This window comes from Phasianus colchicus, chromosome 6 (genome assembly GCF_987193195.1).
Source record: "Phasianus colchicus chromosome 6, bPhaCol1.hap1.1, whole genome shotgun sequence".
In the NCBI taxonomy this organism is placed as follows: Eukaryota; Metazoa; Chordata; class Aves; order Galliformes; family Phasianidae; genus Phasianus; species Phasianus colchicus.
The window spans coordinates 10,530,401-10,542,197 of NC_143441.1; the positions used below are offsets into that span (position 1 = coordinate 10,530,401).

An 11,797-nucleotide genomic window follows, 5' to 3' on the forward strand; every position below is an offset into this window, starting at 1 on the left:
AAACAGCTAATAGTAACAACATCCAGAACGTGAGTGACAGGGAACTTGTTCTTTTCTGCAGGAGGAGCTGCAGTGAGCAGGGATGGCCTCTGATGTAAGCTCTTACTTGCAAGTTGGCATATGGAGGTATTAATTCTCTTTAGTCATTTGGAATGAGTAGTGCAAGTCTGGAAATGTGCATGTCTGCCTTGGTGCAGAGTTGGGCTGCCATTTTGGTGATTGTTCATACTGACGTTAAAGTGTTCAGTCGGTCTGTACTGGATGATCTCTTATAACGAGGGGAATCAAGTGTGGAACCTGCTCTTCAGAGAGCAGCAAGAAGGAAAAGTATTTATTCCAGCAGCTGGCAAGCTGTGGACTTGTGTTCCTGTGAAAAGTTTCTTACCTCCTTCTTTGGAAATGCGTTCACTTTCTGAGAGCCATCTGTAGGGATTGGCTGTGCTGGTGTTTGGATGCTGGGAGCCCAGTATGGTTAGGAGTAGATACAGGAGCCATCCAGAAGGCAGAACTGTCATGGTCAGCAGTGAGAAATGCGCTCTGTTTTCACACAGACAGATGTTTTTCTTCTGATTGTACAGTGAAGCCAAGCATTCTGAAACCTGCTACCTGTTTATTTGATTCAGCATTCAAGGCCAGCATAATTCCCAGCGACTATCATTGTTATTTTTTGTTATGGAGACCTAATTCATTGTCTCTGCAAGCACAAAAGTATTGCTGGGCTCGTTTGGTGTTTTGGTGCACTGTAATTTTACATAGAGCAATTCTGTTGAGATTGCCCAGCTGTGTCATCTGTTGGGCTCATCACTATTACTTCCTTTTGACCTCTTCTCTTGTAATTGCACACGCATGACTTACTGGCTGCTGTAAAGATACCTAAATTCGACCGTGCTCATTTAAAAGAAAGAACCAAACAAACAGAAAAAGTGGATAGACCAAAATGATTCTTTCTGAGGTCAGAGAGGACCAACTGTGTAGCTGTTTGCTTTCTGCCAGGCAGCCAGAGTCATCTGTCACATGACAGTGAGCAGGCAGATTTTTAGAAGTTCATTTGTTTTTATGACCGTTTTTACAATTTTATGCAAATGGAGCCATTACATAAAGCGTAATTTTCCTCAGAAATTCGTGGTTTAGAGACTTATATCCCTGTTCAGTCATTTACATATTCAGTTGCTTTTTATACAAAGAATAAAAATGATGCCTTTCTCCTCTAATAAAAACTCTTCAGACCCATGTTTTGTCTTTTTCTACTGTATGAAGGACCATCCATTTTCGGTACTAAAAGAAAACATCAAGTTTTACGTGTCCATAGAAATTAAGCCTATAATAGCCTATAAAGCCTATAAAGGTTATGAAGGAATTAATGTTTAATGCTTTAATATTTAGCTTAAACTCATAGTCTGTAATGATTTTTAAGATTTTGTTGCTCCTTTTATTCTTCAAGTATTCATTTTTCATATTCTGTATTTTTAATATAACTCCTGATATTCCTTCTGTTCTTGGAATGGTAAATCTAAAACCTGAAGTCAAGTTGTACAGGTTTTCAGTTGTTGGGGTGCTGTGCTGTGTCCAGATGATAAACCAATGTGAGCACAAAGTTCTTCTGCTTCATCCTCAGCAAAAGTTAATGCTATATAAAGGTTCTGCCAGGGGAAGCCTGAATTGCATCAACAATTCTGTAAAAGGGCAGTTTGACAGCATCCACTCAAATATGGCTTCATGATAGCACAGCAGTCTTTATTTTTATGAGGAGCATTTTAAAGCAAGACCAGCTTTTTTTGTTGTTGTTCTTGGGTTTCTTTTATCTTTAAATTTTTTGAGGCTATGCATTAAAACTCAAATTTCTCCAGTGAGTTGTAAGTATTTGGCAGTTCATAGGGGTTTAGTCAGTTCATGCATCACAGGCATGGCTGCTCAAGTGTTTGCGTCCTTGGATGTGTGTAGGCATTTACAAAATTGGTACTTGCTTAGTTGCTTTCATACTTTTCCTGTATAGTAATTGCCATTTAAAGGTCAGCACTTTCCAATATATTCTGGGTGTCACCTTTTTTCCTAATAGTGAGAAGATGAGTTATCTGTAGTAATGATTCTTACCCATACGAGCATAGGAACATTTGAAATAATTTTGAATCACCATAGCATGAAGTCTGGTAGTGAAAGATCTGGGGTCAGTTGTATTCATTGCTATGCCCAGAAAAGGAGGCCATCCCTAACTTCTGGAGCATATATCAATTAAATTTGGGTATAATTGCAAACTGTGTAGTCAGGCTGTTTTGTGGTTTCATGGGAAAATATAAATGGTAGATTTCTCTTTTTTCTTTTGTAGGGGGGGAATTCATATGAGACCAGCAGGTGTCTAGGAGCTGTTGGTCTCTTCAGATACAGTGAGACCTATGAGAGTCTTGCCAGAGTGTACAAGCTCTGTCCATGGCCCTTTTTGCTAAAGCTGATATTTGGGTCCAGCACGGAATGCTTGGGCAGACTGAAATTAGTCTGACATGATACCTCATGGAGCTGTCAGCATGCAGATGATGGATGAACCTGTGTTTGTGGATGAGGTCACCAGCAACACAGTGGCAAATGTTTATTTTTAATGTCATGTTGATGTAGGGCTTGCTAATGTGCACTATGGAACAGGCTGCATATATTGGAACAGGTTGTCCAGGGATGTGGTGGAGTCACCAACCCTGGAGGTGTTCAAGAAATGTGTAGATGTGGCACTGAGGGATGTGGTTAGTGGGCACGATGGGGATGGGTTGAGGTTGGACTAGATGATCTTAGTGGTCTTTTCCAACATTAATGTTTCTATGATTCTATGTGTAACATAACTCTGCAACAGTGTGTGGAAGTCTTCTCAGACATCTTGAAGCTACCGTTTGCTGGACAGGACTGTGGGTTACTTTTGCTGATGGAGTTGCTGTGGCTAGTTCTAAAGGAATCTCCACCAAGTCAAATATTCTGACTCAGTTGTAGAAAACAGAAGCTGTGATAATGTCTATTTTCCGGGTTATAAAGAGGGTTATAAGGGTTAAAAAGTGAAAGGTGTCAAGGAACACTCGAAATCATAGAATTGTAGAATGGCTTGGGTTGGAAGGGACCTCAAAGATCCAACCTCAGTTCCAAAATCAATTAACAGTGATATAATGGGAACAGCCTGCCTTGTCTCACTGCAACAGGCCCTTGAGGCGGTGTGCTCAGCCTGCCTGGAGCCTGGCTGTCTGCAGGTTAGCAGAGGAAACTGCTTTAAGCTTGGATTAAACCCGCACACCTACAAATTACAAGACAACAAAACACATTGGGTGAAATCTTGGCCTTATCACAGTCAAATAGAGCTTGCTGCTGACTTCAGCAGAACACGAATTTTATTCATAAAAAGGAAAAAAGAGATTTTTGAATTCTAAAATCAGAGTTAATCTGTCTGATGTAGGGTGTTTTGTTTTTTTTTTTGTCACAGATACCTGCTTGTTTGCACATGTATTTGCAGGATCTGAAGGCCACAATGTCTTTGTGTCTGCAATCCCTGGCTATAGTAGTACTTGCCAAAGCACACCTGGAACACTCATGCATTTGTAACTTTCATTTCTTGTTTTTATGGTCCAGCAACATTGCTCGGGCCTGTTCAGATGAGTTGGCAATTAGTAACATAAATATAACTCGTCTGACTTGATTTGTTCTTCCCACACACATTCCGTCTGTCTCTCTGCGGTGAACCATTTGTAGAGAGAAGAGTAGCAAGGGAGCCTGCTCTGATGGGATGGATGTCACAAAGGTGCTCAGTCCTTACTATGAAATCTCTTCTTACTATGAAATCTCATACATCATGGGAGCAACAGTACTGTGCAGCCACCCTTGTGAGCACTCTCACCTGCACTGATCTCTCCTGGAGCATATTCTTGGTCACAGCCCTCCTCTGTAAGAGGCAGTGGCTGAATGTTCCTGTCCACAAATAGTGAATGACAAACCAAGGAATGCACTTCGTTTGATTCCTGCACTGCCTGCAAATAGCTCGGTGAGAAAGACTGGAAGAAAAAGTCCATCTCAGGACATTTAAAGATACAAGAGGTCAGCAGCATGGGGAGGTTTTCTCCTCCAGCCCCGTTTCCAATGATGCCATTCCATTCACTTATTCACTGGGCTGTCACATTGGCTGTGGCAGTGCTTTGACAACACTGTATTTTGTGGCATTTGTTCAGTTTGTTCATGGCCTATGTAGAACCTCAGGTAGTGCACAGGGAAGAAATGTGATTATTCTGATTGCAGCATGAGCCAAAGCTACGGCTCCTGTTCCCAGAAGGACCTATGAGGTGCTTAGTGCTTGGGTACGTGTTACTGTCACAGTGATTCTAAACCTGTTTGGTAAACCAGCCCATGCACTGACAGTGGCTGCTCCCATGGCTAGCAAAGCTGAGTGAGAAATTCAGCTAACTGATCCTGCAAGATAATTGCCTTAATTGCATTTAAAGTTTGAGGAAAAAGTAGGAAGCATCACTTTGAGATTAGAACATCGAGCCACATTTAGGAAAGAAAGCCAAGTTTATGTGAAAGAGCGTTTATGAAGCAGCCTGCTTGTGTCTGTGTGCCATTGCTTCACAGAGATCAGGCCTGCAGTCTCTTTAAACCTCCAAAAAACAGAGCGGTTATCTATGATCCTTATGGGTCCCTTCCAAATCTGCATATTCCATGACTCTATAATGATGTCTTTCTCTTCAGAATGGTGACAGAGCAGAGCAGTTGCTGCAGGGTCATTTTTAACTCAGTCCTAAGTTACTGTATTTGTGAGTTTTGACTAATGAGGGAAAGTATGGTGAAACCAGAGGCCTTAAGAAAATTAATTCTCTTAGATCTCCATGTTTTCTTGCAAACTGAGTTGCAAAAATTTCTTGGGCCGAGAATCAAAGACTTCTCAGTTTATTAGCAAAGAATCATTGAGTCACAGAATCATTAAGGTTGGAAAAGGCCTCTAAGACTGTCTGGTCCAACTGCCAACCCATCACCACCATGCCCACAAACCATGTCCCATGTCCCTCAGTGCCACAAAAGCATCCTTCCTTTGGGTGCTGCATGCTGTCCCCTTTCCTGTGCTCCCCCTCAGCAGCCCTCAATACCTGGACAGCTACTCTCAAGTGTAAGTAATACTGATCTTCATGTATCAGTTATGGAATTCTTTATGACTCATCCTTGCTGAAGAGAACTGAAGGAAGAAAAGCTTTGGAATGGCTATTAGCTTACTAAAGGAAAGCCATTTCGAAATTATTTAAAAATTGCAGTGAGTATGCAACTAAACTGAGATTTTAATTACATTTTAAATTAATGGAACAGCTATTGATTATGTGATCAAGTATGTGCTGTAGCCATCCCTGACAAATCAGCATTGTTACAAGAGATCATTAAAGAAGTTGTTAAAATTCTAACTGAAGTAGAACTGCTGTGGATAAAGGGTACAGAAGTGCTGAGAAGGAGAAGACAATGAAATGCATGAGAAGTACATGTGGCTCCAAAAAGTTTGATTGCTGACAGCTTGATGTGTTATTTTTATTCGTGAAACAAAATGAAGACAAAAACTGAGCAATCTTTTAATACGTTAAGAAGTCTGCAAAGTGCTGCTGATCCAGTTCCTGCCTTGGGGTGCCACCTGCACTGCTGGCAATGCATCGCTGCAGTGCTGTCTAGGTAGGGGAGATTTAGGCTAGATATTAGGAATAAATTCTTTACTCAGAGGGTGGTGAGGCCCTGGTACAGCTGTCCAGAGAAGCTGTGGTGCCCCATCCCTGGAGGCACTCAAGGCCTGGCTGGATGGGGCCCTGGGCAGCCTGGTCCTGTTGGTTGGCAGCCCTGCCCATAGCAGGGAGTTGGGGCTGGGTGGGCTTTAAGGTCCCTTCCAACCCATTTTGTGATTCTATGGTGATAATGGCATGAGGCACACTGCAACACAGGTAAACTCAATCCTAAAATTCCATAGGACTAAGTCATTAATTGAAGTAGAGCTTTTCAGAATTAAAAGAAAAAGAAAACAAAAAACTGATATAAGGTTCTATAATTGAGCGTGCTTTGAATGGTTGTTGTGTAATGCACAAAAGACAAGCTGTTAAAAGAACATGGAGGTGGTACAGATTTCAGCACCTAAGCTTTAGGATTTATTAGAGCTAGAGATACCAGCAGACTTTATTTGACATCTTAACTCCATGAAGCATGATCCAGGTTTCAGTGACTGTTCTGCTATGACCTCTTCTCCTTCAAGTGTGTGGGATAAATGGGGGGAATGAGCATGAGGGTACCTCAGAGTTGGTTGGAAGTGTTTAGCAGAGGCTCGGAGCTCTCCCTTGGGAGGAACAGCAGTGTCTTGTGGTTGGAGCACTTCCCTCTCTCAGCAGCCATACTGTTACCGTTTTTGTCTTTGTCTGAAATTCAGAACTCAGGTTACAAAATGTCTTTTGCAGCTATGGGATGTGAATTAAAGGAGAATGGATTACTGAAATATAATGGATTGCTGAAATATAAATCAAAGGCTTCAGAAATGACCTCAGGAGAGTAAAAATGCCCAATAACATGTAATCAGAACTTACTAATGATTTATACTTAGGTAATGAGGTCACTGTTTTTTTTCCCCAACCCACAGGATAGATTTTAGTGTACTACAGACAGATCCCTATTCCTGCTAACACAGGATGTTCTGATTACAGTTGTAGCGTCTGAGAATCACTGCTGATAAATGGTGGGGGTGGCAGCTCTAAATACAGCTTCTCATGTAATTTAAAAGAGAGACATGTTGCTTGATCAGTGGTAAATAGGACCAGCCATGGCATGCTAAAGCTTAAAAGTTCTTGCCAGATTTGGGGATTAGAAGTTGTTTCAGGCATTAACTCCTCCAGTATCAAAATAATCAGCTGCTCTGATCCTCTCCTTTTCCTTTCTGTTTGGCTGTTGCAAGCAGGAACTGATATGCAACACTTTCCTTTCCACCCCCCTCCCCTGGTTTTGTGATAGGACTGCTGCTTCAGCAAGCTGTTAGGGGTCCAGTGTCTGTGCTGGGCAGGTTAAAGCTGTGTCCCCATGGCCTTCCCATTCACTCTGCCATTGGGTCAGGGAATGTGCAGCTGCCTGTAGTGTGTGGCTGTGCAGTGTAAGGCTGGAGACCTCACAAACCAGCTGTTACAGATGAGCGAGAGAAAGCAGTCACACCAAATTCAGCTGTGATCAGGATGCTCTTGATACTGAAGGACATACAGCCTGGGTCATTCATTGTGTGCTCTGTAGGAGACAGCCCTGTGCAGGCAATATTCCTTATGAACGGGGAGCAGCAAGAAACAACTGAAATGCAGTTGTTACCACTGCAGCGACTTTCAACCAGAGAAAACCCCACGTGTCCTGATGTTAAGACTGGTACAAGCTTGGTTGGTTTTTCTTAGGGCCCCCCTGGAATTCAGAATCAATGGGGTTTGTATTTGCAGTGGTCCTAAGGATGAAATCAGGGTTGGCAGACTGTGGTGTGTGAACTCACACACATATACAGGCGCTCAGAAAAAGAACGGATTTTGTTAATTAAGCTGAGACATTTTAGACAGCCTGTGCCTAAACTTCAGCCCTGTTTGGTAAAAGGGACTTTTCTCTTGGGTCTCTTTAATGTCACATTCCATTTATAAGGATAACAAATGCTGTAACTTGTTTCCCTCTTCCCTATCCCACAGAAAATGACAGAGAGGAATTTCTTTCTATGCCTTTGATAAGCTTTCTTTCTTTTTGTTCCAGATAACTTCAAACGAGAAGTGCTTGGAGAGCCTGAAGAGTGATGGCGATGCTCTGCTCTGTGCTCTGCAGAGCCTGGCCCAGCCTGCCAGGTGCGTCCCCTCGGGCTTCGGGGCTTTCAGGGCTTTCAGGATGGGAGCTCTCCGCCTCCTGTCTGCCGTGACTTCTTCCAGCATCGCCTCCTGCAGTAGAGGCCCCTCAGGTTTCCACCCTTGGCCCCCTCCATCAGAGCTCTGTGGCGGATCTGTGGCCCGCTTTGATCCCAGCTGTGGCTGGCCACAGTCAGCTGCACCGCCAGCCTGCGCTGGTGCACATCTGTCATGTTAAACTTGGGGTTTTTTTTATTTTATTTCAAACAATCAGCCTCTTTTATAACCGGATACTGGTCCGTGTTTCTTGGCATAGTGGGCGAGATGCACAATGTGGTTGTTGTGCCCTGTTTTAAAGTAACCAAACTGTGTGGTATGCTTGCAAGCTGATTTTTTTTTCTTCTAAATATGCAGCTGAAGAACAGGGGTGCTTTTGTTTGCAAATACCTGTGGCTTCCCAGCAAAGGCATGAGGCTGTGGGCACTGCCAGAGCTTCCTCTGTAGGAACAGAGGTGCTGCTCCCAGCAGCTTGGCCAGACCTCAGCTCCTCTCCCTTGGACTTTCCCTCACCTAATCCTCCCCTTGGATGTATAAATGAATGAATTGCTGTTCTCTGCACCCCAACTGCAGGCCGTTAGGCTCCATTTTGCTCCTGGTGAAAATAAATTAGAGATGGTATTTTATAGATCAATTTTTGAAACACTCAGACTGTTCGTGCAGTGCTCTGTGCTCCCAAACACAGGCGGTGGTCTGGGATGACTCCTTGATGTCACCCTGTGATGGGAGCAGGGATGTGAATAGAGAGGAAATGGTCAGGAAGTGGCGAGTTTGAGGATCTGTGTGCTAGGACACGCCAAGCCCATCCTGAACAGCTGCTGACTCACATTTTTTGTATGACATGGTAAATTATCCAACTAGCTAAGGGAGATGCTGGCACTGCCACCAAAGATGACACTGATGTGATGGTGGGAAAAGAAGATTTTTTCTTGTTTTAGAATGTTTTCAATCTCTTTTACTGTATTTCAGTGTTAAATGCACTGCACAGCCATCCAGCAGCCAGCTCTGGGTCTGCCTTTCTGATCTCCTCTAATTGTTATCTGCACAATTCTGTACTCAGAAAACCACATGCTACAGAGTCCAAAATAAGCATCGGCCTCTCTTGTTTGACTCAAGGTGCTCAGGAGACCAAATCACAGGTCAGGCTCCTCTGCTTGCAGCAGTGACAGGAAGCTCCCAGGAGCTCATGGATTACATTTTCCCTCCTCCCATTCTTTAAGGAACGCACATCTTTGTCCATTCACCTGCTGAGGAGCCTGGGAGAGATCTAGCCTGGATCTCAAGCATGGACAAATGGCCTACAGGGTAGACAGGAAAAGGCTGGGATTAGCATGCTCTATCAACAGTAACCAAGTGGTCTTTCCATATATGGACATTATGGACATTCTGCCATCTCCTCAAACTCCCTGTCCTGTGCCATCTTCCCTAGAATATCCCTTGTCACCTACTCATTTCAGCCTCCCCTTCTCACCTGTGCTTTGAACCCTGCTAAGAAGCCTTTCCAAACTTCATTGCTGAATTGTAAACACGAGCAGCCTGAACTCCCAGGCCCTGCCACCCACATACCATCAGTAGGTCGCAGTGGGTGAGGCGTGTTTTTGCTTCGCTTGTTTTTCACAGACCGGTTTCTCCTCTTTCAGTGCAGCAGAAGGAAGACAACAACCAAGCAGTGCCACTGCTGGCAGGAACACGGCTGGGCAACAAGCTGCTCTCCGTGCTCTCCTGCTGCCTTGTAGCAGCTGCCTCTTGCCAAACTCTCTGTTACGTATTCTTGGCTAGTCAGAACAAGCAGCCTTGGGGTTGGTATGCTTAGTAGTGAGGTGGAATTCAATCTGAACTTCAAAATGTGGGGTCTTAGCAATGCATTTCTCAGTTGCAAACAACGTGTGCTTGTTTCAAGTAACTGAATGTTCTGGTTTAAACCGATGCTCGTTAAGAAATTTGTTTACAATGTGGACTGATCTTTGGGATTTCATGGGCAGTTTTGTGTTCCCCAGAAGATGGAGTGTCAGTAGGTTATTTGTCATTAGCAGCAACAAGGGAAGCTGCAAGCTGGCCTACTGCTGTACTTCCTGAGTTAATAATGAAGGATGGCAGCCTATTAAAAAAAAACAAACAACAAAAAAAAACCCTGCTTGTTTCTGCATGGGAGAAAGCAGAAGTGGAGTCATTTTCCTGTCAAGCTGTGTGTACATGTGTGGGATTCATGGGGACATGGTAGATTTTATCTTCTTGTTCATGGAGAAGATTGAGCAAGGCAGCAGTTACTGTGAATTTAAACTGGAATTCATTTTTACACAAGATCTGCTGCAGGATAAAATCACTAGTTGCGTGTCCTTGCTCAACAGGAAAATGGGGTAAAGTTACTCAATGGGTGATGCTGAGAATTTTCCAGCATAGATAATTGCGAATTGGGGATTTAAACAAAAAGTTTTCCCTTGAGAGTATTTAACAGCTGTCACTATGTTTAATTCCTAGCTCTCACGCTGATGTTGCTGTTGCCTCCCTGGCATCTGAAATTCTGAGAACAGTGGCACATGAAAATCCAAAGCTGACCAAGTGAACTACTTTTGACCAGCCCATTGAAAAGCACAGCTGTGTGTGATGCTCAACACTGTCCTGAATCAACATCTTCACACAGTCCTAACTCAGCGAGCCAGCGAGTCACTGCTGTGTCTGAGCACAGGCATGGTTTTGTCTTCTTCAGAAGGAACAGCTTTCTTTTTTCAAGCCCCTTATGGGGCTTCTTGATTACTATTTTACCTCGCTGGCAGTGCGTGATGTAGTGTGAGTACTTGACAACTATAGAGTTTGAGAAGAGTAGATAAAATAAATAGTTTAGTTGCTTCACAGTATGGGCATAAAGTGTTTCACTGTTCTAAGGTGTGTTAGAAATGTGACACTGGTGTGTTAAAGCAACTGCATGTTGCTGCCACACCTAGAAGGCAGGGACTTTCCTGAGTTGCTGATACCAGTCCACCTTTGGACAGCCCTTTCTCTAAGTGGGGAGGCAAGCCAACAACACAAGGTAAACAGACTTCACCTTGTACTTTCTACTGGCATTGCTTTCTTACAAAACCTTTACTATCACTGTATCTATCCCTTTTTAAAGCTTGACAGCTGAAATTAGAGCTGGAGGTTTCAGAAAGGAAGAAAATCTTGCACATTATTTGGTGAAATGTTTTATAATAACCTTCTAGTGCACATGTTGCTGGGAGGAGTGAAACTGGGTTACTCAATGAGATGTCACCATAGCTGCAGTTCATCTGCTCTGTAAGCAGAGGAAAGCACTTTTGTAGTTTGCTTCAGCTCTCATCTCCTTGGGATCCTACCATGAGCTGTGATCCTTTACAGCTTTTTCCCCTTGTGATCTTCTGCGGCAAGCTGCTGCTCTGAGGCAGGATGAGCACTCTGGGCAGAGGCTGGTGACAGCTGCAGAGTGCAGATGTGTGCAGTCTATAAATTAGCCAGCAGTTAAGAACAGCATTACCCACTTCCAGCTGCACAGGTGCTGCCTCTAGAGAAAACAAGCTGCATGCAGGTCCTATCTCAAGTGGGAACTGAGGGCTGAGTACACCTGAAAATGAGTTAAAGCTAGTGGAGCAGATGAGAATTTTTAAGTGAAGGACTTTCTCCCCCTCGTACTGACAGTATGCTTCTGACATGTGTTGCTTCATATTTTTCAATTGATTTTTTGACCACAGGACAGTATGTGCCTTGCAGGCCAGGCACTAAGTGTAGCTGCCTCGCTGAGGAAGCTGCTGCAGCAAAGCAGCAGCAGTTCAAGGGAAAAAACATTGCAGGAGGAAGCCTCTGTGGTTATAGCTCTGAGTTCTGAAGGACAGAATAGTCCTCAGTGGGATGGTTTCTGCCTTTGAAGTAGTGAAAGTGTTGTGCAATTTGAGAACAGG

The 11,797-nt window shown here is 43.6% G+C and overlaps 1 protein-coding gene across 5 annotated transcripts in view; it reads left to right on the forward strand.

The window, feature by feature from the left end:
• The window catches only part of ULK4 (unc-51 like kinase 4), a 218,383-nt gene extending 206,622 nt beyond the window's left edge, over positions 1-11,761 (forward strand). For all 5 annotated transcript variants that reach the window (XM_090142412.1, XM_090142409.1, XM_031590361.2 and 2 more), the window contains exons 36-37: positions 7,744-7,832; positions 10,365-11,761. In XM_090142412.1, the coding sequence (XP_089998538.1) occupies positions 7,744-7,832; positions 10,365-10,449 (174 nt within the window). In that variant the 3' untranslated portion in view covers positions 10,450-11,761. The remainder of the gene's footprint in view (positions 1-7,743; positions 7,833-10,364) is intronic.
• Positions 11,762-11,797: the final 36 nt, after the last annotated feature.